At 43.4% G+C, this 27,456-nt stretch overlaps 1 protein-coding gene across 1 annotated transcript in view; it reads left to right on the forward strand.

Annotated features, from left to right (window-relative positions):
* Window positions 1-13,359: 13,359 nt before the first annotated feature.
* LOC137371007 (uncharacterized protein C3orf85-like) overlaps window positions 13,360-27,456 on the forward strand; it is a 67,155-nt gene continuing 53,058 nt past the window's right edge. Inside the window, exons 1-2 of the mRNA XM_068032907.1 lie at window positions 13,360-13,406; window positions 13,550-13,599. Coding sequence (XP_067889008.1) covers window positions 13,551-13,599 — 49 coding nt within the window. The 5' untranslated portion in view covers window positions 13,360-13,406; window position 13,550. The remainder of the gene's footprint in view (window positions 13,407-13,549; window positions 13,600-27,456) is intronic.

A 27,456-nucleotide genomic window follows, 5' to 3' on the forward strand; every position in this document is an offset into this window, starting at 1 on the left:
ATGGTCCTGCTGCTCAGATTCTCACCTGGTAGATGATGGCAAGAGCTGTCCCCTCATGATGAGAAGATTGTGTAGCATCCAGTAGATCACCACAAATCTTGAGACCTGCCCAACCAAGTACTGCAGGGCTCCTCCAGAGAGGTCCAGGCAGCGGAATCATTGCGTCAGCTCGTCAGTGGTCTGCTCCATTACATTTCTTGTGGCAGCATGGCTTTCACTGTATGCATACCTTGCATGTGTGCATGGGTTGTGAAGCGTTATCATCAGCCATATCCTTTGCTGCCCGGTAGCCTTCCGTTTGCCATGGTGGTTGAAATGTTAGCGGACTGTTGCAGAATGAAGGCATCACGATTGCTGCTAGGATACCGGGTGTTAACCTGCATGATGCTCTGACTTTGGTCACACACCAGCTGGATGTTGAGGGAGTGGAATCTCTTTCAGTTCCAGTACGTGGCAGAGTTGACATGTGGCACCCGCAAGGCAATTTCCATCAGTCAGTGGCACCCTGCATGTTGAGAAAGCCTGGAATCCTAGAAAATGCTCGTGCTCACTCCTCCTGCTTGCCTCTGGCTAGAGTGAATGAAATGTAGTTAGTTAAATGTAGTTAGTTCTCATATAATAAAAAGCCTCAGTACCCTCCCTTATGCAAAGTGGATGGGAAACTGTGCAATGTTACTAATATCTCAAGCTCCAGTCTAGAAGAAGACAGACACATAAAAAGTTCATTGCTATAGTCATCTTTGGAGCCATTGGAAATGCAGTCCTTACCCTACTCTGACATTGAAGTTGTGGCTGCAGTAGTTGGTAGATTTCAATGAGGCCTTCATTAGTAAAGGTTTCTCACACACAATTTCCCTCATGAGGTTCAGGTAGGAAAATTGCTCCCTGAACAGGCTGGGCAGATATGGCTTCCTACTGAGAGCCCTTCAACCCTTCCTCCTCCTCCTCCTCCATCTTCTAGCATCTTGTCCTGCTCTGCATGGCCTCTGCTCATTCTCCCAGTCATGCTTGATTCCAAGAGGAAAGTCTCCAGGTGCACCCATGCATGGGAGCAACTGGTTTGCGCAGAAGACTTGAAATCAGCAAAACGTACTTCAGCACCTGCCACACCACTCCCTGTAGATCTTTGAAACTTATAATAATTATGGAAAGCACCAAACAGAAATCAACCAGCAACTAACTTGCACATAGTTGATGATCCCTTTAAATAGCACTGATAGCAGAAGGGTTCCTTCCTGCTGCCTAATGCATTTTCAGCTCTGCGAGCTTCAGAGGTGTCAACTGAATCTCCAAAATGGCAGTGCTGACGTCAAATCGACTTTTCATGCTGACTGACATCACGATCTGCCATTCTGGTGGACACTCACTGCACACTTGCTAATGCCTTCACCTAGATGGCATCTGGTACGCTTTGTGTCAGAAGTGTGCGTGCATGCCACGGATACCATTTTGAGATCCCAAACAGCACTCATACTGCCCAAAAAAAGGGCGCTACTGGGTCCAATTTCTTGCTTCCTATGTTTACAACTCACATCTTGCAGACAGTGCACATTCATAAGTATGCATTAAAAAAAGCTGAGAATGTACTTTAATCAAGAAAAGTAGCTGAAGAGAAGCAGATGCCCATGTTTGAGGAGACAGTAGATAAAAGCTTTTTCTCTCTGTTCTTTCAATGAGCAGAAAAATGCTTTTTCTTGTTCAACGCCAGCTGGTGAGCTCCAGTTGTTAATTTATATGGGTGAGTGATGACTTGGCAGTAGGCATGATGTTTTTGAGCAAGTTTTTCCAATGAAGATACTTGTGATTTCATGTAGAAATTCTCCTGCTGCTGAGCTGTTGCTGAAATAACAGTTGATTGCTATCAGTAGCTATTTCCATTGAACTCTGGATCCCCAGGCAGGCTTGCTGCCATCATTCACATCATCAGTTGAAATGTTCGCCATGAGTCAGCATAAATTCAAAATATCATGGCGTAATGACAATGTCAATTGAGAGAGTCCATTCTTGTGCAGTCAACTGACATTAAAATGTTCTGACAAAAGGTCACTTACCTGAAATATTAATTCTCTCTCCACAGGTGCTGCCTGATCTATTGAATATTTTCACCATTTTCTCTCTTTATTAAAATATCCTTCCTGGCATGCACTGGTGGGTGCTGGAGATAAGGCAAACAATTGAGAGTCATTTCTGTATTTATATATTGAATAATAACACTGTGACACAACCCAAATCAAATAAGAAGTTAAGGAAAAAAATCAGTACTTACTAATCATCCCAGTGAAAACATATTGGCTTCTGTTTCATTAGCCAGGTAGATATGAAGCAATAGACCATGTTAATCCAAGTCATACACAGAGAAGCTGTGAGAGTATAGATCAGCATGCCAGCTGGCTCTAAAGTCACCATCTGTTATAGATTACATAAATAAAGTCATCACCTGTGTGTAACAAGGCAAAGACAGAGTGGAAGAACTTACAATCTCTTGGAAAAGACTAATACATTCCCATTGCTTGGTCAAAAAATAACTAAAGAATATATTTTCCCTGCCTAACTGAGATGGGCTCTTATGCACTGCTTTTCACATCCACATATACTTGCACTGCACCTGGGTTTAACTGGGTCTGACTGGGCACAAGGAGAGCATGATCCCAGACATAGGACTGGACTCATTTCTGCACTGCTCTCTCTGTGGGGAGTTGAAGTTGCCACAAACAAGATGTCTTCTGCTCAAGTTCCAGGCTGAACAAGCTGGAGTTTTGTGTGTAGTGTTTGACTGCAAGACCTGTATTAGGCCAACCAAGAGACAGAAGATATCTGGGAAAGGCTGAAAGGGCATTTCCTTAACTTCCTAAGTTCTCAAGAAACTTCTGAGATAACAAGGGTCCTGTCCATTAAAAGAGCAGGGAGCATGTTCATTTTTACTTCTGTTGACCTTTAGGATTTCTGAAACTCCAGTGAATGAGTTAACTCAAGGTTGTCAAAGTATCATGGTGCCAGCTGAAATAACTAACAACCCCAGAAAGTAGAAGCAGATGAGGAAAGGACATTGTTTTAAACTGATGGAGTAAACCCCAGGACCAGATGATTGTCAATAAAAAGGGCAGAAGAATTGCTTTTTATTTTGTAATTTATTCCAGCGAGCTGGTTACATTGTGAAATGGTGGCTCGCTAGGGGCAAGGACATTTTATAGGAAAATAGGAAGAACTTAAGAGCAGGAGCAGATCATTGAACCTGATCCACCATTCAATTAGATCATGCTATTTTGTATATTAACTCCATTTACTCACCTTAATATCTTAATGCCCTTACCTAACAAAAATCTGTCAATGTCATTTTGGAAATTCTCATTTGACATAGCCTCAACAATCTTTTGGGAGAATTCCAGAATTCCACTATCTTTAATGTGAAAAAGTATTCTTGAATGGCCTGGCTCTAATTTTAAGTTTTATGCCATCTTGTTCTGGACTCCCACACTACAGGAAATAATTTCCCTCAAACTACCCTGTCATATTCTTTAAACATCTTAGAAACCTCAATTAGATCACCTTTGATTCTTTTATACTTCAAGGAATTTAAGCCTTGTATATGCAACCTGTCCTCATAATTTAACTCTTTTAGCCCTGGTATCATTTTGGTGAATCTGCATTGCACCTCCTCCAAGGTTTCCTGAGGTAGTGCCCAGAACTGAATGCAGATTAGGTTTAGCCAAAACTCTAAAACTATACCATAACTTCCACCCTTGTATATTCCAGCCCCCTTGAAATGAAAGCTAACATTCCATTAGCCTTTTTAAAGAATCCTTGTTGCCTTAGATGTTTCTTGAGAGTTCAGGAAGTCAAGGAGATGCCTTTTCAGCCTTCCCCAGATATCTTCTGACTTCTGGTTGTACTTGTGGGCTTGTACCTGCCCACTAGCTATTCGTGATTTCTGTACATGGATACCTAAATCTCCCTGCATCTCCACAGTTCCTAACTTCTCACCATTTAGAAAATACTCTTGATCTATCTAAAGTGCAATACCTCACACTTCCCCAAATTGAACTCCATATGCCACAGTTTCACCCCCTTACCAAATCTATCAATGCTCATCTGCACTATTTACAATGCCACCTGACTTATTGTCATCTGCAAACATGGATATATGGCTCTCTATTCTTTTATCTAAGTCATCAATAAATATAATGAAAAACTGAGGCCTGATACAGAATCCTGACTGGCACCATTAGTCAATCCTGTCCATTACCCCTACTCTCTGTCTCCTACTTTCCAATGAATTCCCTACTCAGGTCAAAAAGTTGACTCCAATTCCATGTGCTTTCATTTTTGCGAACAATCTTTGTGTGGAACCTCATCAAAATCATTCTGGAAGTCCATATAAATAACATCCACAGACACTCCCTTATCTATCATGTTAGTGACATCCTCAAAAAATTCAACTAGGTTAGTTCGACATGACTTACCCTTTACAAATTCATGCTGGCTCTCTGACAGGTTCATGTTTGGCCAGATGCGCATTCACTCTGTCCTAATGATAGATTCTAGTAATTTCACCACAACAGATGTTGGACCAATAGCTCTATAATTTCCTGGTTTATCTCTCCTAATCTTCTCAAAAGTGTGAAATGTATATTTCAAAACCATCAGCATATGGCAGAAGTTGTTGTCTGCATGTATAGGCCACTTGTGGTTGAAGTCAGTATACAAAGATCTTGCCTGTGAGCTCAAATATACAGCGCTGTCCAAGCTGCCATGCTTGTGACCATACAGTTGCACATCATGGGGTCTTAGCGGGTGGGGGAAGAAGGGCACAAAAACAGTTTAAATTCATAATCCTACTAATTTGATATTTTTCAAGTTTCCAACACTAACTTGGCATTCTGATTTAAGATTTTTCAACAATGAGGCACCAGTGCTAAAAGCTCCCCTTTCCAAATTTCAAACATCTCAACCAGCAAATAAAAATTATAATTATGAATAAGACTGAGTTGCCTGGGCTTTGACGGCTAGATTACTATTGTCACAAAGACCCCCCACGTGCCAAGAATGAGGCATATTAATTTCGTCATATGAACATTAATTTTAAACTGTTGCTGGAGTGAAGAAATGACTTGTTTAAAGAGATCACCAGACATTTGGCTAGAGGACATTTACATACTAAGAGACAGTGCTTGGAGAGACAAAAGAATTGCTTACTGATTCAATTAACAGATTGGTCAGGGCAATGGTGATCCACATCTTGTCGGTGTCAGAGACAGCGCTACAACAACCACCCCCCTCCCCCCACCGAAAGCTTTGGAATCCACAAACTGCAGGAGCGGTTGTTCCAAGTTGGCCAACTTGGAGTTTTGAATTGTGCTCACAGGACAGTTTGAAGACAGACTGCAGATTGCAACTGAACCTGGAACAAGACAGCCTCTCTCCTGGCTGGCTCTCTCTCACTTTCTCACAAGCCTCCAGACCCAATGAAGTTGCTTAAACCTCAAGAGAGAAAACACTCCTACATCGAAACAAGTTAAAGCGTGCAGTGAGCCCCAACAAACAGCAAGACTTACCGGAAACCAAAGACTCCACATCGAACTCAAAGGACTGTAATTACAATCCAGCTATTGCCTCACACTTTTCCCCTTTATTCGTTCCACTATCTGTGTGTGCATTTATCGCGTATGCATGCTAGGGTGGTCACGTCGCTTATTTGTTAACCGAATTAGAGTTTAAGATTAATAAACTTCTCTTGTTTAGAACTAAGAAAACCTGTCTGATTTGATTTCTTTGCCTTGCAATTGGAAAGCAGTGAATAAGGATTCACTGAGGAGGAGCTAAAAACACGGCGTTTTTAAAAATTCAACCCTGTTACGGTTAATCCAGACAAAGGCTGAGAGGGAACCCCTAGACCCCTTTCTCACCTGGTTGTAACACTATGATTTAGGATCTGCATGTGGAGTCTTAGATTGGACACCCTTACAAATGAGGAATGGTTACAGCACTGAGATAATAGTGCCCATGCTGACTATTATTTGAACTTCAGCCTAGCCCAACATATGCCTCACAACCAGGATGGGTATCATTCTGAAACCAGTTCTGTTGCTGAAGCCAATAGGAGGATCTGGGCAGCAAGAATTCCCACTCATTCTCAGTCCAGATATGTAGTTACACAATAGCATATGAAAAACTGATTTTGGAAAACCCTTGCGACAATCTGCGAAATAATTGAAGAAAAGAACCTTTCCTGTTATCTATTCATTTTTCCAATGCAAGGTCTTCAAGAATAAAACTACTTAAATGCATCTGAATGTGGTGAACAAGACCATAAATATTGTCTGTATTCGATATTTCAAAGCTATCATCATGGAGAGTAGCAACAATGTCAAGGCTGTTATTCCAGCTGTAGCAGGAAATCACAGGTTGTCATGTTCACTTTTACAATACTTTCATCTGTCAGCCATGAAATTATCCAAATGTTCCATGACTTTTGTGAGAATCTGAAATGTGTCTTAGAAGCTACCAGTGCCTAAATTCAGGTTGTAAATTTCTTTGCCAGGTATCCCACTGACTTTTATAAATCAGCATCTCACTTCTTAAAGATTAGGAATGGCACCCACCTCCAAGGGCACCCTGCAAAATTACTGGCAGCTGCTGAAAATCTGCAGACATAGGGTGATTGACCCATACCCGCCATCCCGATTACCTACCACATCGCAGATTTACGATTTATAGGCCTCCAAATAGTAAGAGAGAGATAGACAAGCAAATCTGAAGGAAAATCACAAAGATGTGCAAGAACTATAGAGTGGTGATATTGGGGGACTTTAATTACCCAAATATCGATTAGGATAATTTTAGATTAAAGGGAAAGGAGGGGTTGGAATTTGTGTTCAGGAGAACTTCGATGATCAGCATGTTCTTGGCCCAACTACAAAGGAGGCATTGCTCGATCTGGTGTTGGGAAATGAGTGTCTGTTGGGGAGCACTTAGGTAAGAGTGATCATCATATCAAAAGGTTCGTAATGCAAAAAAGCTATGATTAATATAAGGTAGAATGGCTCGTTTGGAAGAGGGCTAATTTCAATGTGATGGGAAGAGATCTAGCCAGGATAAAATGGAACAAAAGACTGACAGGAAAAACTGTAACGGAACAATGGGCTATCTTTAAGGAAGTGATGCTTCAGGCACAGGCTAGGTACAACAAGGGCGAAAAGCAGGGGAACTAAAATCATGGCTCTTTGAATGACGAGGGAGATAGAGATTATGATGAAATAAAAAAAGAGGCTGTACGATGCATGTCAGGTGAATTCTTCAAGTGAGAACCAGGCCAAATACAATAAGTTGAGAGGGGAGGTGATGAGGAAAATTTGACTGGCAAAAAGAGAATATGAGATGAGAGTGGCAGTCAACATAAAAGGGAACTGAAAATTCCTCTACCAGCATGTAAATAATAAGTGGGTAGTAAGAGGTGGAGTGGGTCCTAGTAGGGACAAAGAGGACAATATATGCTTAGAGGCACAGGAAAGGCTAGAAGGCTTAATGAGTACTTTGTATAGATGTTTACTAAGGAAGAGCAATCCGACAAAATATAAGTAGAAGTGGAGAGAGTAGAGGCAATGGATAGGGTAATGGAGAGGGAGGATATATGAAGGACAGATGACAATGATTTGTGGTAAAATGGTTGCTTTTCAGACTGCAGGATGGTAGACAGTGGTGTTCCCCAAGGGTCAGCACTGGGACCACTAATTTTTTTTTTGCTATATATAAATGACTTGGATCTTAGAATACAGAGTAGAATTTCAAAATTTGCTGATGATACCCAACTTGAAGGAGTGTCAAACAGTGAGGCTATACAAACCGCCTGCAACATGACATAGATAAGCTTGTAGAATGGCAGATGGAATTTAATACAGACAAATATGAGGTGATGCATTTTGGCAAATGGGTTGGGGTGAGGCAATATATACTGAATGGCACAGTTATAAAGAGTGTGCCGGAAGAGAGGGACCTGCGGAGTGCAAGTGCATCAATCTTTGAAGGTGGCAGGACATATCGAGTGAGTAGTTAGCAAAGCATATTGCTTCTTGGGCTGCAAAAATAGAGGAATCATACAGTACAAAAGCAGAGAAGTTATACTGAACCTTTATAAAGCTTTGGTTATGCCCCAACTCTATTATTGCATCCAATTCTAGTCACCACACTTTAGGAAGGTTGTGAGGGTCCTTGAGAGGGTTGTTATGGCCAGAAGGTAAGGGGTGTGGTGATTCCCACTGTTCACCTCCCAGCTGACTGCAGCAAGTGTTTTTATTACTAGGGTTTTAACCCCTTGTGTTTTGGTTGTCAAATAAACTGTTATGATCAGGTGAGGAGAGCTCAAAGGGCTCCCCTCTTGTCCCTCTCCCTGTCTGACTGCAACAGGTTTTATTTCTTTTATTGCTTGCCAATTCAGTGAGTGCTTAACTATTTTCGTGCTTTATTCATAAAAAAACCAATCAGATGGTTTCCGTTGTGGGGTCTCTGTCTTCAGCAATGATAGGCTTGGGTGGTTACGGCCAACAGGCAGGGTTCGAAGCTAATAAGGTGGACTGGAGAGAGAGAGAGATGGACCCCACTTGGATCTCTTCTGATCAGTATCCAGTTGCTTGTTTGCTGCAGAGAGAGAAAACCCAACTTAAAACATGCATATGGTGGGCCAGTCACATGATGGCTCAGTGTGTATTTCCTCTTGCAACTTAATTAGTTCATGTCTAGGAATTCTCTTCTCAATCAGGATACCATTGTTCAAGTGATTACCTACGAATGTTTTGGCTCCATCAGTTTAATGTCGCAAATGTTTATTTTTAAATGCCTTGATAATGGGGACTAGCCAGGTGATGAACTCCAAACTTCCCAAGTCATTGTTCTTGAGGGGACTGGCCAGACAATTCAACTCACTCTTAATGCATTGGAATGTAGGGGATTTTGATGCAAATTTTGGTGGCCATTTTAGGTGCTGGAAGTCACCTTTTAAAAAATGTTAATTCAGGTTTCAAGCTGATGGATTTAAAAAAATCATTTGGCATAGCGCCCGTTTTCTTGTAGGTTTAAAACAGAAGATTTATTGAGCAATATGCATTCCCAAAATTCTGGCAACTGCACCCATACATGCATTCACTCGCACGCACACACACATACACACACACACAAAAGAACAGATAGTTAGAGAGGAAAAAGGCAAGTGGTTTGAAGTGAGCTAGGTGTTCACGGTTCACAGTAAACCTTTTGAATCTTCTCAGAGGTAAATTTCTCTTTTAAAGTTGCAGGCCTGGATTGATTGTAAATTTTCTTGGTGGTTGAGACTTCAGTCTGAAGGCAGTGATCACTTTCAATTCTCTGCAGCAACAAGTTGGAATGTGGAATTCACAGTAGGGCTCTTTCTTTGTTTTTTCTGGATCTCTCAGCTCTTGGCTGGACAGGCCTTTGTGATGTTGTTCTGATTCTCCCTCTCTCTCTCTCCAGATAGCTACTTTTTAAGGTCAGAAATCTCTCACGCTGCCTTTGTTGGGACACACAGAACCCCCTCTGCCTGGTGACCAACAATGGACTAGATTGTGGCTACTTCACACCTTCTTGTTTTCAGAAGAACCCATTCAATTCAAAAATGTCTCTCGATCAGTTTAGGATGGGTGTAATTGACACCTCTTAGCTTGGACTGTACTTGGAATGTGCTTAAAATACAGTAAGACAGCTTGAATATACAGTGACAGGTTATTTGACCTTTGGCAGTCATTCTGCAGCACATGGTCCATTTTTTAAAAATGTTAAGTCAATTTTCAAAACTATTCAGTTTGGGTTCTGTATTTTCATCACTGCACTTCACATGAGCATGACAGGATACAGAGGACATTTACCAGAAGGTTTAGATAATTTAGACAAGGAAAAACTGTTCCCATTAACTGATGGTACAAGGAATAGGCGACACAGATTGAAGGTTTTGGGCAAGACATGCAGGGGGAAATGTGAGGAAGAACATTTTTACAGAGCAAGTGATAATGACCTGGAACTCACTGCCCATGAGGTTGGTGGAAGTGGAAACAATCAATGATTTTAAAAGAAAATTGGATGGGCACTTGAAGGAAATAAACTTGCAGGGCTATGGGGATTCATAAGGGGAGTGGGACTGACTGGATTGCTCTGCGGGGAATTGTCAAGGTCTCGATGGGCCAAATGGCCTCCTTCTATGCCGTAAATGACTCTATGACGTTTCTCCAGAGGATCCTTTACTATGAGATCATCACTTAATCCAATCTCATTGCACATTACCAGGTCTAAAATAGCCCGTTCCCTGGTTTTCTCTACAATATTTTGTTCTAAGAAGCTATTCCAAATACATTCTATGATCCCGGCCTCAAGGCTACCCTTGTCAATTTGATTTGTCCAATTGATATGAAGATTAAAAGCATCCACGATTATTGCAGTACCTTTCTTAAAATCCCCCATTAGTTCTTGATTTATGCTCTGTCCTACAATGGAGCTACTGTTAGGGGGCCTATAAATTATTCCCATCCGTGGCTCCTTTCCTTTGCTGTTTCTTATCTCCACCCAAACTGATTCTACATCTTGGTCATCTGAGCCAAGATCATTTCTCATTACTATACTGATCTCATCCTTTATTAACAGAGCTACCCCACCTCCTTTTCCTTTCTTTCTATTCTTTCAAAATGTCAAATACCCTTGAATATTCAGTTCCCAGCCTTGTTCAGCTTGCATCCATGTCTCTGTAATTGCTGTCATATCATACCCATTTATTTCTATTTGTGCCATCAATGCATCTATCTTGTAATGAATGCTGCATGTATTAAAATAAAGAGCCTTTAATTCTTTCTTTTTACCATTGTTCCTTACTCTGACTCTGTTTGCTGGTGCACTCTTATGTCTGTACGTTCCATCCCTTCCTGTTACACACTGGTTATCATTACCTGTATCACTACCCTGGATGATTGACTTATCCTTTCTCATTAACTTTCTAAATTTCCCCTCACCTGAACCCTCCTCCACCACTATTTAGTTTAAAGCGCTCTCTACAGTCCTAACTATTCAATTTGTCAGGGCACTGGTCCCAGAATGCTTCCATTGAAGCCTGTCCCAAAAGAACAGCTCCCTTTTTCCCCAGTACTAGTGCCAGTGCCCCATGAATTGAAACCCATTTCTCCCACACCAATCTTTGAACCATGCATTCAACTCTCTGATCTTATATACCTTGTGCCAATTTGCTCTTGGCTCAGGTAGTAATCCAGAGATTATTACCTTTGTGGTTCTGCTTTCTAATTTAGCCCCTAGTTGCTCATACTCCCTTAGCAGAGCCTCTTTCTTAGTCCTACCTATGTCGCTAGTACCCATGTGGTCCACGACAACTGGATCCTTCCCCTCCCACTTCAAGTTCCTCTCCAGTCCTTAACCCTGGCACTGGGTAGGCAACACAGCCTTTGGGACTCACGCTTTTGGCTACAGAGAACAGTATCTTTCCTCCCAACTATACTGTCCCCAATTACTTCTACATTCCTTTTAACTCCCCAATTTGAATTGCCCCCTGTACTACAGTGTTATGTTTAGTTTTCTCATCCTCCTTGCAGTCCCTGTTCTTGTCCATACTGGCTGCAAGAAATTGTACCTGTTGGACAAGCACAAGGGCTGAGGATTCTCCAGTGCTGTCTTGTGGATCCCCATACCTGTCTCATTTGTATTCACACCCTCCTGTCCCTGACTATGGACCAAATCTGAATTACTTAACCTAAGGGGTGTGACTGCCTCCTGGAACAAAGTGTCCAGGTAACTTTCTCCATCCTGATGCATAACAGTGTCCAAAGCTAGGACTCCGGATCATCTTAGCTGAAGTTCCTCGAGCTGCAGACACTAACTGAGGGTGTGGATGATCACACTGGTGTCCACCATCACCCACATGCTGCAGCTGTAACACATCACCTGCCCTGCCATGTCTATTTTATTTAACTAATTAGGGTTTCAAGTTTTGAAATGTCACTCAATGAATATTTGTAGTTATATTAAGTAGTATAACTAGTTAAGCTATAAATTTAATACAGTACTTACATCTCCCCAGTCCTCGTTTAAAGTACTGCCCTCTTTTAGAGGGATAAAAGCCCATTAAACTCACCATCCTCTCTGTTTGCTGTCTGCAAACTGGCTGCTGTATTTCCTGATAACAGTGACTATGCTTCAAAAGTACTTATTGGCTTTGGCTGCTAATTGGTTTGAGACATCCTCTTTCTTTTGGGCCTCCTTATCTCGAGAGACAATGGATACGCGCCTGGAGGTGGTCAGTGGTTTGTGAAGCAGCGCCTGGAGTGGCTATAAAGGCCAATTCTGGAGTGACAGGCTCTTCCACAGGTGCTGCAGAGAAATTTGTTTGTTGGGGCTGTTGCACAGTTGGCTCTCCCCTTGCACCTCTGTCTTTTTTCCTGCCAACTACTAAGTCTCTTCGACTCGCCACAATTTAGCCCTGTCTTTATGGCTGCCCGCCAGCTCTGGCGAATGCTGGCAACTGACTCCCACGACTTGTGATCAATGTCACACGATTTCATGTCGCGTTTGCAGACGTCTTTATAACGGAGACATGGACGGCCGGTGGGTCTGATACCAGTGGCGAGCTCGCTGTACAATGTGTCTTTGGGGATCCTGCCATCTTCCATGCGGCTCACATGGCCAAGCCATCTCAAGCGCCGCTGACTCAGTAGTGTGTATAAGCTGGGGATGTTGGCCGCTTCAAGGACTTCTGTGTTGGAGATATAGTCCTGCCACCTGATGCCAAGTATTCTCCGAAGGCAGCGAAGATGGAATGAATTGAGACGTCGCTCTTGGCTGGCATACGTTGTCCAGGCCTCGCTGCCGTAGAGCAAGGTACTGAGGACACAGGCCTGATACACTCGGACTTTTGTGTTCCGTGTCAGTGCGCCATTTTCCCACACTCTCTTGGCCAGTCTGAACATAGCAGTGGAAGCCTTACCCATGCGCTTGAGACATCCAGAGGTGGTGAAAAGTGCTATTTACGAAATACGAGTTATTTCTAAAACACCCTCTTTAAACTCCTTCGTATTTGAACTATTCATCTGCTGTCCGATAAAGTCATTTGAACTGGAGGTAAAGTAGCATTTTTTTAAGGCATTTTTTGTCAAAAGCAAAAAGGATTTCTAAAGGGTCATGTGCCAGACATGCCTAGGACTCCTGGAGAACCTTTGAGCTATAGTCAGGGGAAGGAACAACATCAATGCAAGTTTTTTTATGAATGGGCGGAGGTGAGGTCAATCCAAAGGCAATGCTCACCATTCGCTGCCGAGCTTGGAGCGGGCTGGAGTCTCCGGGTTAGGAGTCAGTTGACCTTAAAAGAAATCAGACAGACGCCCGTGTCTGTGCTCAATCAGATAGGCAATGTAAGTAAGATGAAGCAGCTCCCGCGCGTTCCGAGTCTGTGATAAAGTAACTGAACGCTTTATTATATCTGTTCAGTTCAGTCTTTGTTTAGCAGCAGGTGGAAAACTTAACCTGATGAAATGTGTTTTGTGTTTTTTCACAGAATGTCGTTTGTGACCATCCAACTTACTCTCAGCGCTCTGTTCGTTTTTGGTAAGATTGAAACATTTTTGACCCCTCTCACTGTCGTGCTTGCTGGTCCCAACTAACACACATTAAACTACACTCAAGCCACCCACTAGTTGAAATGTTAGCTGTGAGTACACAGGAAACTTATTCAAAGTACTATCACCGGCGCACTCATATTATAGGATGTACGTGTTAAAGGGTGAACTTTGTATATTTTAGGCACTGGGGAGAATGCACTTTTTACGTAAATGCTATGTGGAAGCCACATTCCATATTGTAATATAGTTTTCATCCCACATGATATTGTCGGCAAACTAGTGTATCTTTTTGTACGTTCTTTTATAAACTGGCCAATGTCATGATGATGTAGAAAACACTGCTCTACGTCAGTTAATATTGAACCGATTTGTATTTATTTGTATGGATAAGTATGAAATACTTTGCAGTTTAAAAAAATTATCCGATTTTTGAATGTTGATTACCTCATACCAGTCTGTCATGCTAAATTTATGAATAACAGGAAACCAAAGGTTTGACCAAATTCTGACCAGGTTAGCACAGAGTTGTCGGATTAGGATAAAAGCAAAATACTGCAGATGCTGGAAATCTGAAATAAAAACAGAATGTGCTGGAAATACTCAAGAGGTCTGGCAGCATCTGCGGGAAGAGAAAAACAGAGTTAATTTTTCAGGTCTGTGACCTTTCATCAGAACTGGCAAAGGAAGGAAATGTCATAGGCTTTGAGCTAAAGGCCTGCTACCTGACCCAAACCCGACGGAACACAACGACATGTGTTGGGTTCAGATCAGTTCGGCTCAGGCCGGGTCCAGGTCCGGGTGTGGCCTGTTCCGGGTCGGATACCCACGGTATTAATTGGACTTGAAAGGTTGTTTAAACAGATGAAGATTGGAGCCACGAAGTCAGTGATTGTTTTGTCACGAGTTAAACAGAAACCCATGGAGTTGTGCCCAGACAGGTTGTGCCACATTGTACCAGTATCATGTATTGCTTAAAATAAACACAGCAATTGCCCGCAGGCTCAGAAAATATCATTACACATGACCGAGACTCCTGTTTTACAGGTTGAAATACTTGCTGCAAGTTTATCCAGTGAGCAGCTGAGATGCAGAGACCAGGAAGGTCCTCAGTGATTAATTATTATAAAATATACAGTATTAATATAAAAAAAAATCACTGTCAGGTCTCTAGTCTAGTACAGTACTATATGTCTGTAGACTAGAGTCCTGACGGTGATCATTTTATATTTTGTATATAAATACTGTATATTTTATAATAATTAATCACTCAGGACCTTCCTTATCTCTGCATCTCAGCTGCTCACTGGAGAAACTTGCAGCAAGTATTTCAACCTGTAAAACAGGAGTCTAGGTTGTGTAATGATATTTTCTGAGCCTTCAGGCAATTGCTGTGTTTATTTTAAGCAATACAGATACAGGTACCTGTCTGGGCACAACTTCATGGGTTTCTGTTTAACTCGTAACCAAACAATCACTGACTTTGTAGCTCCAATCTTCATCTTTTCAAACAACCCTTTCAAGTCCAATTACAGTTTTTGTTGCTTATCTGCACAAACTGAAAAAGTAAAAAACAGATTTGGAATTGGAAGTTAGGTAAAGTGAACATTCCGGTGGTCGGGTCGGGTGCAGGAAAAAATGGCAGGACTTGGGCCCGGTCGGGCTCGGGTCCAATGTGGTTCTGTCGGGTTCGGGTTGGGTTTTTTTTTCCCGACCCGCGCAGGTCTTTACTTTGAGCAAGTGAAAGAGGAGTGCGAAGAATTTCTCTGGACTAATGCTCTGTCTTTTCATACAACTATTAGCACTCCCTTTGCCTTTGTTTCATGACATCTTTGTCATTTAATCTCTCCCGCCCTCTGCTCTATCTCACACACCTTACCTTTTGTTCTTCTTCCCCTGCCCATCTCTCCCCATGGGGCTGGCCGCTGTCCACATCTTCAGGCCCTCTGGTTGGGCCTCCCGACTTGGTAACCTGCCCACTAACCTTAATTGGAAGGCGAACGCAGAGGCGGTCTCGTAAATTGGCCACCTCCCATAAGATCACGATGTCGTGCGACCAGCTGATACTATCAGGGTTGGGACCCCCTTTTGGTCCCGAGGGCAATAAAATTTGAGAAGTGGTAAGATTCTGCCGTGGTCTTGGTCAAATAGCAAACAGCAATTCAAACAGCACACAATTTCATAAGAAAGAGTGTGTATTTATTTGTTTAGCGCCTTAGCACATCCATTAAATACCCCAAAGCACTTTATGCAACCAATGAATTACCTGTTTTTGATGTAGACTCACTGCTTTGTGTAGACATGTGCAGCAAGCTATTTGCACACAAGAAGATCCTGCAAAGAGCAAATGAATGAATAACCAGCTCATCTGGTTGACAGAGAAATGTTGGCCAGGAAACCACAAAAAGTCCCTGCTCTTTGAATAGTACGATAGAATCGTTTTCATTCAGCTGGGCTGGAAAGTAAGGATTGTTAGTTTAATTCACGTGTGTGCTTCAGTTATAAATGATGCAGTAAATTGAATTTTATGCAACTATTAATGAGTGTCAAATTCAATATAATTGTTTGTATACCACTATATAAAATTCCTGTTCCACACTGTCTACTTTGTTCATGCTTTATTTGCTCTTGATAGGTTATTGGCTACATTCCACAATAACTGGCACTTGAATCCACCTTGTCAGTGTCAAAATTCAAGAGATTCAAACTTGATACCATTGATTACAGCAAACTTTTTATTGGCACACAGCTTAAAACAACACATTACAGTCCAGTCAGTAATTTACAGTTCCAAACAGATCGTATATCACCTACATTACTACTTCCTGTTTAGTTCCTTTTGCTAGATAGGTGTTAGGCTCCCGTCAGCATTATGCCCACGCATAAATGCTAAGGTGTCTTCTCCTTGTCTTCACACTGTATCTGACAGGGCAGAATCTTACGGACTTAAAATTTGACAGCACCTCGGGACCATATCCAGGTCATCAACCCTTCCGGGTGAAATTTCCATGGGCCTGCCAACTAAGAGGGTGCCTCGGGTTTGGTGCCCAATTGGGAGAAGCGGAAGGGAGGAGCAGTCCGAAGCCTGATTGAGGGCACAGTATTTAGAGAGAAACCGACACCAAGCACAGTGGTGGAACTATGCATTTTGGATGGCAAAGCTGCAGAAGCAAAAGGCAGGAAGATGGATGCCGGAAGGGGAAAGGCAGCCCCATGATTTACGGATGCAGGACTTGACGTGATGCTGGAAGCTGTGAGGGTGCGGAGGCAGGTGCTCATACCAGAGGAAACCAACCAAAAAAGCTAGGTTGGAGGTCACAGAAAAGGTGAGCAGCCAGAGTGTGGTGAAGAGGAAGTGGATCCAGCTCTGATAAGGTGAGCGGCATGGAAATGTGAGATGGCAACCATCATTCTCTCACTTCCGTAGCCATTAGCAGCACACATATCCTTGGAAGCACTCTCTTTGCAACCACACCTAAGAATGTCTGCCCAGGCTGCACTTTAACTCTACATCTCCATAGATAGCAATGAAACTGTCCCTTAGTTTGTTGACCTAGCATTCTCCATTCCACAGTGAGCCCCCTCAAATGTCATGCTTAAGTCCTAAACAAAGACTGATGGCATAGAATTATAATGGCACAGAAGGAGGCCATTCAGCCCATCAAGTCTATGCTAGCTCTTTCTTGAGCAATCCAGTTAGTCCCATTCCCCCCTCGATCCTTGTAGCCCTGCAACTTTATTTCCCTCAAGTGCCCATCCAATTTCCTTTTGAAATCATTGATTGGCTCCATTTCCACCAACCTCATAGGCAGTGAGTATGACGCTATTACCACTCACTGCAGAAAAAAGTTCTTCCTCACATCCCCCCTGCATCTCTTATGTCCCCTAGTCCTTGTACCATTAGCTAATGGGAACAGCTTTTCTTTGCCTACCTTATGTAAGGTAAATGTTGATGTAATAATAGTCCTCAATTTCTTTTCATATTGTAGGAGAAGAGAGCATACAACTCCCAGGAGGGCACAGAAGCGGAGGTAAAGTGGCATCCTTGACCATACTGATGCCAGTGGAGGAGGATGCACTGGAAATTGACAGGTTGGCAATAATGCATGTTCTTGCCGATGTAGTGATGGGCATGCCGCACCGGGTGAAAGCATTACATATGACACTTGCGGCTCGCTCTGACATGTGTCTTATGAGGAGCCCTGGTCACCGATGGGAGAAATATAGTCATCAGCAAATTGCAAGGGCTTCATCTCTCAGTCAGCTATGTGCTGCTCTGACTATTGTCTTTTCTCTTCTGCAGGGACATCACCAGAGACGCAGAGAGAGATGAGGAGGAGGCAGTGCTGTCCTCAGAGGAGGAACAACACTCTGAAGATGCACTGTCACATGACTCATGCACACCAGCACTGAGACACGCACCTCAGTGGTTCCTGCATCACAGATAGAAAGGGTGGCACAAAGTGAGTAGCACTTCACACGTGAGCAGGAGCAGATGCTGAAGGCAGAGACAGCTATGAAGAGACTCTATTGGAGGCCTGAGGAAGCATCCAGCTGTGCTCAGCTAGACACAGATGTTGAGCTTTGGGGCTTGTAGACCAGGCAGGTACATGTGGAGTAGCAAAGGGAAATCTGTGGTCATCTGTCAGAATTCCCAGGGGCATTGTGGCCCAGAGGACTGAGGATGGAGGAGTCCACCTTGGCCATGGTGTGATTGTGTCTCATGCATATGAGTGCATCATGACCTCCATTGAAAGAGTGGCCAACCTCATGGAGAGTGAGACACGGCAGGCCAATGAGTGGATGCAGGTACACAGCCTCCATTCGATGGCGGCTACGTTGCAAAGCATTGAGCTCACTTTCGCCTTGATGGCTGAACACTGCATCAAAATGCATCCGTGCTCACTCACACTTGGTTAGCAGGGAGGTGCAGGCCGGCCCTGGGAAGGAACAGCTGAATAGGGTTGGTGAACAGGGGGCTGTCCTCAAGGCATCCCCAGGTCCTGGCCCCTCCCGATGGTCCCTCTGACAATGGAACCGCAGCTGACACCCAACCCCATGACTGAGGCTGCCGCTGTACATATGCAGGAGGGCAGTCTTTGGGGGAGCTCTCAGGAGCTCCACAACCCAGAGGGATGTCCACCATGGGGCATTTAAAGTGTCAGAGCCTGGAAATGAGCAGGCTACCTCCAGCTTTGCTACAGCCACAGGGGTTATCACCATACAGAAGAGAAAGAGGAAGTTGAAAAAGTCTTAATGGCACAAAGGGATTCACTTGGGTGCAGCTTCTAATGTTGTTGTTGAATGATAAACTTTATTTCAAAGAGCCAAGTCTTCTTTTTCCATGGCATGTGTCATTGTCTACCTCATTTCCAATCCCACATTGACAATGGGCAGGATAAAGTACGGGAGTGCCACGAGTCTGTAGGTTCTCAATGTAGGGCAGAGGACGTAACTTGGGGACTTCTTACCAGAGTGGAGACCGAGAACCATAAAACCATAGAAATGTTCAGCACAGAAAAAAGTCATTCAGCCCATCGTGTCTGCGTCGCCGAAAAAACTAGCTGCACATTCTAATCCCACCTTCTAGCACCTGATCTGTAGCCTTGCAGGTTACAGCACTTCAGGAAGGGGGTGGTGTGTGAGGATGCTATGTGAGGGCCAGGGGGCCCTCAGATGAATTCTGCCTGGATGAGGGCATCATGGGCTTCTCTTACATGAAGGTCGATGCCAGGGCACATTATAGGCATCTCTGAATGTTCATGCTCCACTGGCAAATCCTCCTCCTCATCATGCTCGTTAGAAAAAGCTTGTCTGTCCCCAACCTCCTCTGGCCCTAGCTTCACTCCGCTTTGAAGAGCCAGGATGTGCAGGGTGCAGCACTCAACCGCTATGCATGGAACCCTTGCTGGCCCATATTGAAGGGAGCCCCAGAGTGTCAACGTAAACCCCATTTTGGCCAAACCAGTTGCTAGCTCTATTGTGGCCCTGGTAGTAAGAAGGCATCTATTGAACCTCTCTTGTGCCTCTGTGGTGGGGTAATGCACTGGTGTGAGCAGCCAGGTCTTCAGTAGGTACCCATTGTCGTCCAGGAGCCATCCATTGAGGCTGTGCAGAGGTCTGAAGAGCTGAGGCACCTGAGACTGCCAGAGAATAAAGGCGTCATGGTAGCTCCCTGGAAACTCAGTGCACACCTGTAGGATCCTCTTGCGGTGGTCGCATGCCAGCTGTACATTGAAAGAGTGGAAGCCTTCACGATTGACAAATACACATCACCAGTCCATAGGAGCCTTGATAGCTTCATGGGTGCAGTCAGTGATGCCCTGGACCTGATGAAAGCTGGCCATCAAGGTGAAGCCTATAGTCCTTTAGGCTTGTTTGGTCGTATCTGTTTCGACCTTGATGTACTGGGATGTTCTCCGATACAAGGCATCCATGACCTGGCTAATACATTTGTGGGCTGCAGATTGTGAAATCCTGTAGATGTATGCAGCTGAGCCTTGAAATGAGCTGGACACATAAAAGTTCAAGGAAACAGTCACCTTCATTGGCAAGGGCAATGGGTGGCCTCTTGCTCCATCCTCCATCAAGGCACACAGGTCAGCAACCACCTGATGTGACAGTTGTAGCCTTTGGAGGCACTGCTGCTCTAACAGATTGAGGAAGCTGGCCCTAGCTTATGGATCCTGTGCACAGGGTAGCGCCATCTTGTGACTGCAACCCTTTGGCCATTCCTTCTGCTGTGTTCAGATGACATTCCCTGTGTTGGATGCTGCAGCTGCTGGTCCTGTGGTGCTTGCTGCCCCTGCTGCTGTGGATGCTGAGCTGCAGAGTGCTGCAGCTGCTTCTCAATTGAAGTAGGTAACCAGACCCAGAACAATCTATGTTCTAAGAAATATATTCCACCTCTTGGAAAAATGTAGTAATGATTCTTTCACAGTTTTTAGCTGATTAATGTGATACTATTTGGCATATTTCAGACCCTTCTTGCCCAGAAACTGAATTAGATACATGCAAGACTGGCTCTATAATTGATACGGTATGATCCTCATCATTTTTGTTTAAAAGCTTGGCCCTTTTTACCATATTTTAGGACCATTACAATGACTTGAACCTGATACTCAAATGGTTGAACCTTATTGTCAAAGTACTTTTTGACCTGATTTTTGGATTTTCCCAAATTCCATTCAACGAATTGATTCATTTCATCGATCCAATAATCAAATTCAATATCCTTGACCTTATTTATTCCTACAATTCTTGCCTCACTTTAACAAGTGAATTTGAACTCTTGACCAAATATGCAGTCTGACTCTTATATAAACAGAAAAAAATTCAAACTCTGCTACAGTTTTAATCTTAAGCATATTTTAACCTTAAATTCTTTTAACGGATGGTAAACCAGTAGCACACACTCAGAAAATCAACTTTCACATCCGTATTTATTGAAGTGAATGGTTTGGAGCTGAAGTTGTCCTGTGGTGAAGGAACAAAAACATTTTTATAGCTTTGTAATTTTTTTTAACATTCTGGGAGCCTATTGCCTAATCCCTGGCCCTTCTGCAATATTCCTCTCCGACTTTCAGCACCAATTTTTCTGACCAGTAATTCCTATGAAAAGGATTCTCATTGCCTTAAGAAAAACACTTTCACTCCCTCTGCCAGTCTCCTTTATCAGATTTTACATACATGCGTATGTGCCAGTGGAACTCTGAAGAGGACCAAGGCAGACCTTAATTTTAACCACAGAAATGATTCCTCTCTTGCATTACAATTTGAAGTGCAAAACAATCTAGAAAAATATCCTTTCAATTACTAACAACAAGTGTACATATTAGAGTCATAGAGACATTATTATAGCACAGGAGAGGCCATTTGGCCCATCGAGTCGGCCCATTTGTAGCCGGCTCTCTGTAGTGCAATCCAGTCACTCCCATTCCTCCACTCTATCCCCGCTGCCCTGCATGTTTATTTCCCTCAAGTGCCCATGTTATTTGTCATTTATTATGAACGATATACAGAATGGATGTGAGCAGTATTAAAACCATCCAATCATTCTTTCATGCCAACTTAAATTCATTTTTATGTTGTTAAAAGGCCACCATGGTTATTTGAGTTATTGAGTTATCACTGACCATTTCTGTAATACAAAATATGCAATAATGTAATTTTGAAGCAAATACCTATTGTCCTAAAATTGTTGCTCCTTCTGTTGCTGTATCTACATTGCCAATTTATAAAAGAAAGTACATGTTTCCTGAGTAAGGGGAGCATAATTGGATAAAATTTGATACTTATCAGTTAGTGCATTTTTAAATGGTGTAAGCCTTTATAGGTCTTATCCCCCATTAAGGAACGAAACTCCAGTAAATCATTTAGAGTCATATCATACTGTTTATCCACAGGATTCAGCAGCTAAATTGCTCGCAATCTATTCTGTATATTTTTCATAATAATTGTCAAATAACATGTACATTTTTGTCTGTAATTGAAAGGATTGTCTAGATTGAATTGCACTTCAAATTGTAATGCAAGAGAGGAATCATTTCTGCGGTTGAAATTGAAGTCCATTATTTAATGGTTTCTAGTTTATCCTACCAAATCTTTCCAAAGCAAACGGAGCTTCACACCTCTTCTAAACGAAAAACCAATACCTTCATCATGATTTTAACAGCAGTGTCAAGGAGGAACATGGCATAGTGACTTGAACATTCCAAAGCTGACAGCATAGTTCTTCTTAGTCATTAAGATGTCTCTTCAAATATACCCTTTTGTTTTAACCAATTCTGGTTCTACTAATTCTTCCACTATTGAAAAAGATTCAACTGAGGAAACCATCTTCAGTGACTCTTTTCTCCCCCAAAATGTGCAAATAAGGGCCCAATTTTCAAAATTTCTATGTTGTGATTTTGTTGAATGGCCCCACAGTTTCAGAAGGCTATTTTCTGAAGGTCAGCAGTGTTATCAAGACAATAGCTGCAAAATTGGGTAATTTTGGCGCTCCAGGTGCCGTTTTGGTACAGTAGCGTCCGCATGCTCACACTTCCAGCACGGCCCATGCCAAACACCATCTTGGCGAGTGTGTGGCAGAAATATGCAGAGTAGGCAGATTGTGACATCAGTTGGCGTGTGATGCTGATTTGTTGCCATCCCTGCCATTTTTGATCTTGCCACTCCAGCTAACACCCTCTCTTAAACATGCATGGATAAACATGCATTCAGCAGCAGGAAGGAGATTCACCAGTACAATTTAAAATCAATAACTCTCAAGTTAGTTGATGATTAATTTCTACAGACTCTGTTTGAATTTGTAGGAGAGCTTGGTTTACGGTGTTGCAATGTTGTTTAAAATTGGTGAGTTCGACAGGGAGTGGTTCTGTATGTCGGAAAGAACTTGGTTCTCACTTTGAGGTGTTTGGTTAGGCCACTTGCTCCCAGCCATGGGTGCTATTGTTACAATCCCCCTTAGACTGCAGCATGGGAGGGAGATGCAGCAAGGGCAGCAAAGAGGACAAGCTGCTCACAGTGGTAGGAAAAGGAGGGGATGAGAGGCTCTCAGCAGGTGGCCTTATCCACTTGGGGTCTTCCAGGATCATTTCTCTTACGCCAACCGAAGCCTGGAACAGTGTGTGTGTCATCTACTTTTAAAGAGGAGGTGCTAACAGAAGTGTGCCACCTCTTGCAAAAAGGCCTGCAACCTCAGAGCAGAGCAAAGATGGCACTGCCTGTGGCTTTGAAGTTGACTGTGGCTCTGAATTTCTTCACGTTCGGATGGTTTCAGGCTGGAGCAGACGACATATGTAACATCTCCCAGTTCACTGTCCACTGCTGCATAAGAAAGGTGACAGATGCTTTTAACGCTAGGAGAGACCAGCGAAAAGCAGGCAGAACATTCATGTGTCTTTGCCAGGATAGTGGGCTTCTCCATGGTGCAGGGTGCAATCGACTGCACACAAGTGGCTTTGTGGACACAGAGCATCTAAAGGCAGAGATGTACCACAATCACAAAGATTATCCTCTGCTGAAGTTGCAATTAGTTTGTGACCATGCTAAGCACATCATGCCAGTGAATGCACGTTAGCCTGGCAGCAGTCATGGTGCCTTTATTCTGCACCAGTTCACTGTTTCCTCAGACCAGAGGGTGGTTGCTGGTCAATGAGGGCTATCCGCTTAATACCTAGCTCATGACTCCACTCCACAACCCAAGCACACATGGTCAGCATGCGTACAATGAGAGCGATACTGCCACATGAAACATTATTGAGCAGACTATTGCGGTACTGAAGCAACGGTCCTGCTGCTGGGTCACTGACCCGAAACGTTAACTCTGCTTCTCTTTCCACAGATGCTGCCAGACCTGCTGAGTGAATCCAGCATTTCTTGTTTTGGTCCTGCTGCTTTGACTGTTCTGGAGGAGCCCTGCAGTACTTGCTGAAGTCTATGCCTCGATTCGTTGTTGTCTGCTGAATCCTTCATAACCTGACCACTATGAGGGTACAGTCCTTGCCACCAGGGATATGACAATCAGCTTCAGAGCAAGAGAAGGAGTTAGCACATCCCCTTTCTGGCCGTGATACCCGTCATTGCCTCATTTGACTGAGGTTCCTCTGAACACAACCTTAAATTCCCATTTTGCAGCAGTCACACACCTTATCTTTCCCTTTGTTACAGACCATTATAGTATCCTCTTGACCACATTGCTGAAATAAAAACCATCACAAAACAACCATTCCAAGCCAATATTATTTCAATAAACCATCCAATATTGCATAGAAAAGACAACAATCGCCCATGTGCAATCCCGCAGTGCCTGTCTTGTGGGTGCCTTTGCCTAGCCTGGTGCTCCTATGCAATGCAACCCCAATGGCTCCACTTGGCTGGTGAAGGCTGTTAAATTTCAGAGATGCCTTAATGGATGCCTGTGAGCATCTCTGGGTGTCTCAGTTGGTGGTACTCTCACCACTGAGTCTGAAAGTTCACATCCCACACCAGGACTTGAGCACAAAAATCAAAGTTGACACTCCAGTATAGTACTGAGGGAGTACTGTACTGTTGGAGGTACCGTCTTTCAGATGAGATGAGGACATAAAAGATCCCATGATAGTATTTCACGGAAGAGCAGCAGAGTTATACCTGGTGTAGTGGCCAATATTTATCCCTCAATCAACATCACAAAACAAATAATCTGGCCATTAACACTTTGCTACTTGTGGAAGCTTGCTGTCTACAAATTGGCTGCTGCTTTTCCTACATTACAACAGTGACTACATGTCAAAAGTACTTCATTGGCTGTAGAGCACTTTGTGACATCCAGTTGTCATGAAAGTTGCTATATAAATGTTAGACTTTCTCTCTTTTATAAGGCCTGACTTTGGACTGTAACATGTCAGTATGGATGGCAGCAGTGTGGGCTGGTGGGCTGACGGGCAACAGCAAGAACACTGGCAGAGTGGCAGTTGGGATACAAATGCTGTCATCTTGAGAGAGGGCAGCAAGCTTGTTCTCCACGGAGCCATTGCCACTCCCCCGGGGTGGCTTCTCAGTAATCCTGGAACATAGATTGCTGGAATGCACCCTGAAAGCCATATTGAGCACTGGTACCCATAGTCATGATGGCAGCAGTCTGAGCCTGATTTGAGTAGGTGTTTGCATGGCAACAAGCTGAGATTTCATGACCTCAGTCTGAGCTTCTACTACAGCACACAGACGTTGTGTGGCTTCTATCTGTGCTGCAATGGAAGCTGAGACATTGGTCATCACACACTGCATCATGGTTGGGTGTGCAAGTCTTCTCATAGAGTTCGCCACCACTTGCACGCTGGAAAAAATAGGCTGCAAGCTCTGTGCAGACCCCTGTGCCAAGTTAGAGCCGGACTCCTCCAATGCACCAAGCATTTTGGTGTGCATACCCTTTTTTGTATGCTACCCCATCAACTGAGCCCTCTGCAGCAGAACTAGTGTGCACCCTCACCCACCGTGGAGCTAGCACCTCCCCCTGCCCTGGCTTCAACCCGATCATGCTCAGTGAGTCACAACATGCAGATTCCGCCTCTGCTATCTTTTAAAGTGAGCACAGTGCCAATAACTGAGCTTGTGGCTGCGAATGTGAGATCTGTAATATTACTTTGGTGAGTGATCTATTGTAAGACTCACCAGGACTACAAGTAATATTATAAGTAAGCGTGGGTTTTTATTATAACTTAACTATAACATATACACACAAACAGTTACTGCATGAGCATATCTAAACATGTCTTACTATGTCAGGCTCCACCCACAATGAACATGACATCACTTCCTCTGGTGATCTTCACTTGCAGCTCGTTAAGGTGGCCTGCTCTTAATGTCATCCCACAACAAGACCGAATGAAGGTGTTTTTTCATCTATGTCCTGCTGCTCTTGCACTTCATGCTGCTGCTCGAGTGTTTAATCACTTAATTGTTACAACCAGGTGAGAAAGAAATCTAGGGTTCCCTTTCAGCCTTCACCTGGTCTTACTGTAACAGGGCTTTATTTTTAAACACACTGTGTTTTTAGCTCCCCCTTGGTGAATCCTTGTTCACCGCTTTACAATTATAAGGCAAATAAACGAGCACAAACAGGCTTTCTTAGGTTTAGAGAAGAATTAGGTTTAGAGAAAAAAGGTGAAATTTTATTAAACTTAAACTCTAATTCGGTTGCGCCTCTGGATGCACGACGCACTCATGCTAGCATGCATACGCAATACACACATGCAAATAGAGACAGAAAAAAGCAGGAGAAAACTAAAGTGGAAAGGTTTGAGGCAATATCTGAAGAGTTGTTATGGTTCTTCGAGCTCACTGTAGAGTCCTTGATTGTAGGTAGATCTTGGTTTTTGCTGGGACCCAGTATTCTTCTTAAACTATGTTCACTGTCGGAGACTTTTCTCTCTTGGGGTTCATGTGTCTTCAGTGGGTTTTTGGACTTCCTTGAGAAAGAGATGGGAGCAGACAGGAGAGGCTGTGGCAAGCCAGCCAGCCAGGAGAGAGCAAAGAGTTTTCTGCAGGCTCTCAATTCAAAAAAACTGTACAATTCAGAAAAAAACAGACTTCTAAGCCTGTTACTAACTGCTTTGACCAGGTCTGCTTGTGGATCGTATTGGAGCAGGGGATAGCTCCTTTGTTCCAACGATGTCTGTTAATATGCAAAAATGTCTTTCCAGCCAGGGGTCTGGCAACCCCTTGTCACAGGCCTTCTCTTCTTTCCAGCAACAATTTGAAATTTAATGTCTATGGGGTGAAATTAATGTGCCTCAATCTTGACAGGTGGGGGTCTGTATGACATAGTAGTTCTTGGGTATCTGAAAGGATAAATGCACAAGGGTAGGGTTGGGGTGAGGGGATGGGAGGATAGCAAGAGGTGCATGCTTACACTATCTGAATTTATAACTCTGGAGGGATTGTGGGATGAGGGGAATTTGGGATATGAGAAGGTGGATTAGGTAGGCGCATACTGTCATCCTCTAGGGTTTTAGACCTGCCACTGGCCATGGCCTCAGTCGTGGCCGGTCCAGTGATTGCTAGCACTGTCTCCTCCATGAGGGGAAGGGCATGCAGCTGTGCCTGTCTGTCACTGGATAGGTGCCACTGCCTTCAGTTATATGCCTCCTTGTTCTACAAGAGAGAGGAAAATGTTTCCTTCACTATGTTGCAATGTGTTTTGTTGACATGCCTGTCATAGTTGAATAGCTGGTAGTGTGTGCAAGTGTGAGATGTGCGTGTGAGGCTTGCAGTAGCACTATGTGTGTGAGGGTGAGGTGAGATTATGAATATGAGCTCTGAGTCATCTTTGATAGAGATTGTTGTTTGGTGAATGAAGGGGGTG

Source organism: Heterodontus francisci, chromosome 6, assembly GCF_036365525.1.
Source record: "Heterodontus francisci isolate sHetFra1 chromosome 6, sHetFra1.hap1, whole genome shotgun sequence".
In the NCBI taxonomy this organism is placed as follows: domain Eukaryota; kingdom Metazoa; phylum Chordata; class Chondrichthyes; order Heterodontiformes; family Heterodontidae; genus Heterodontus; species Heterodontus francisci.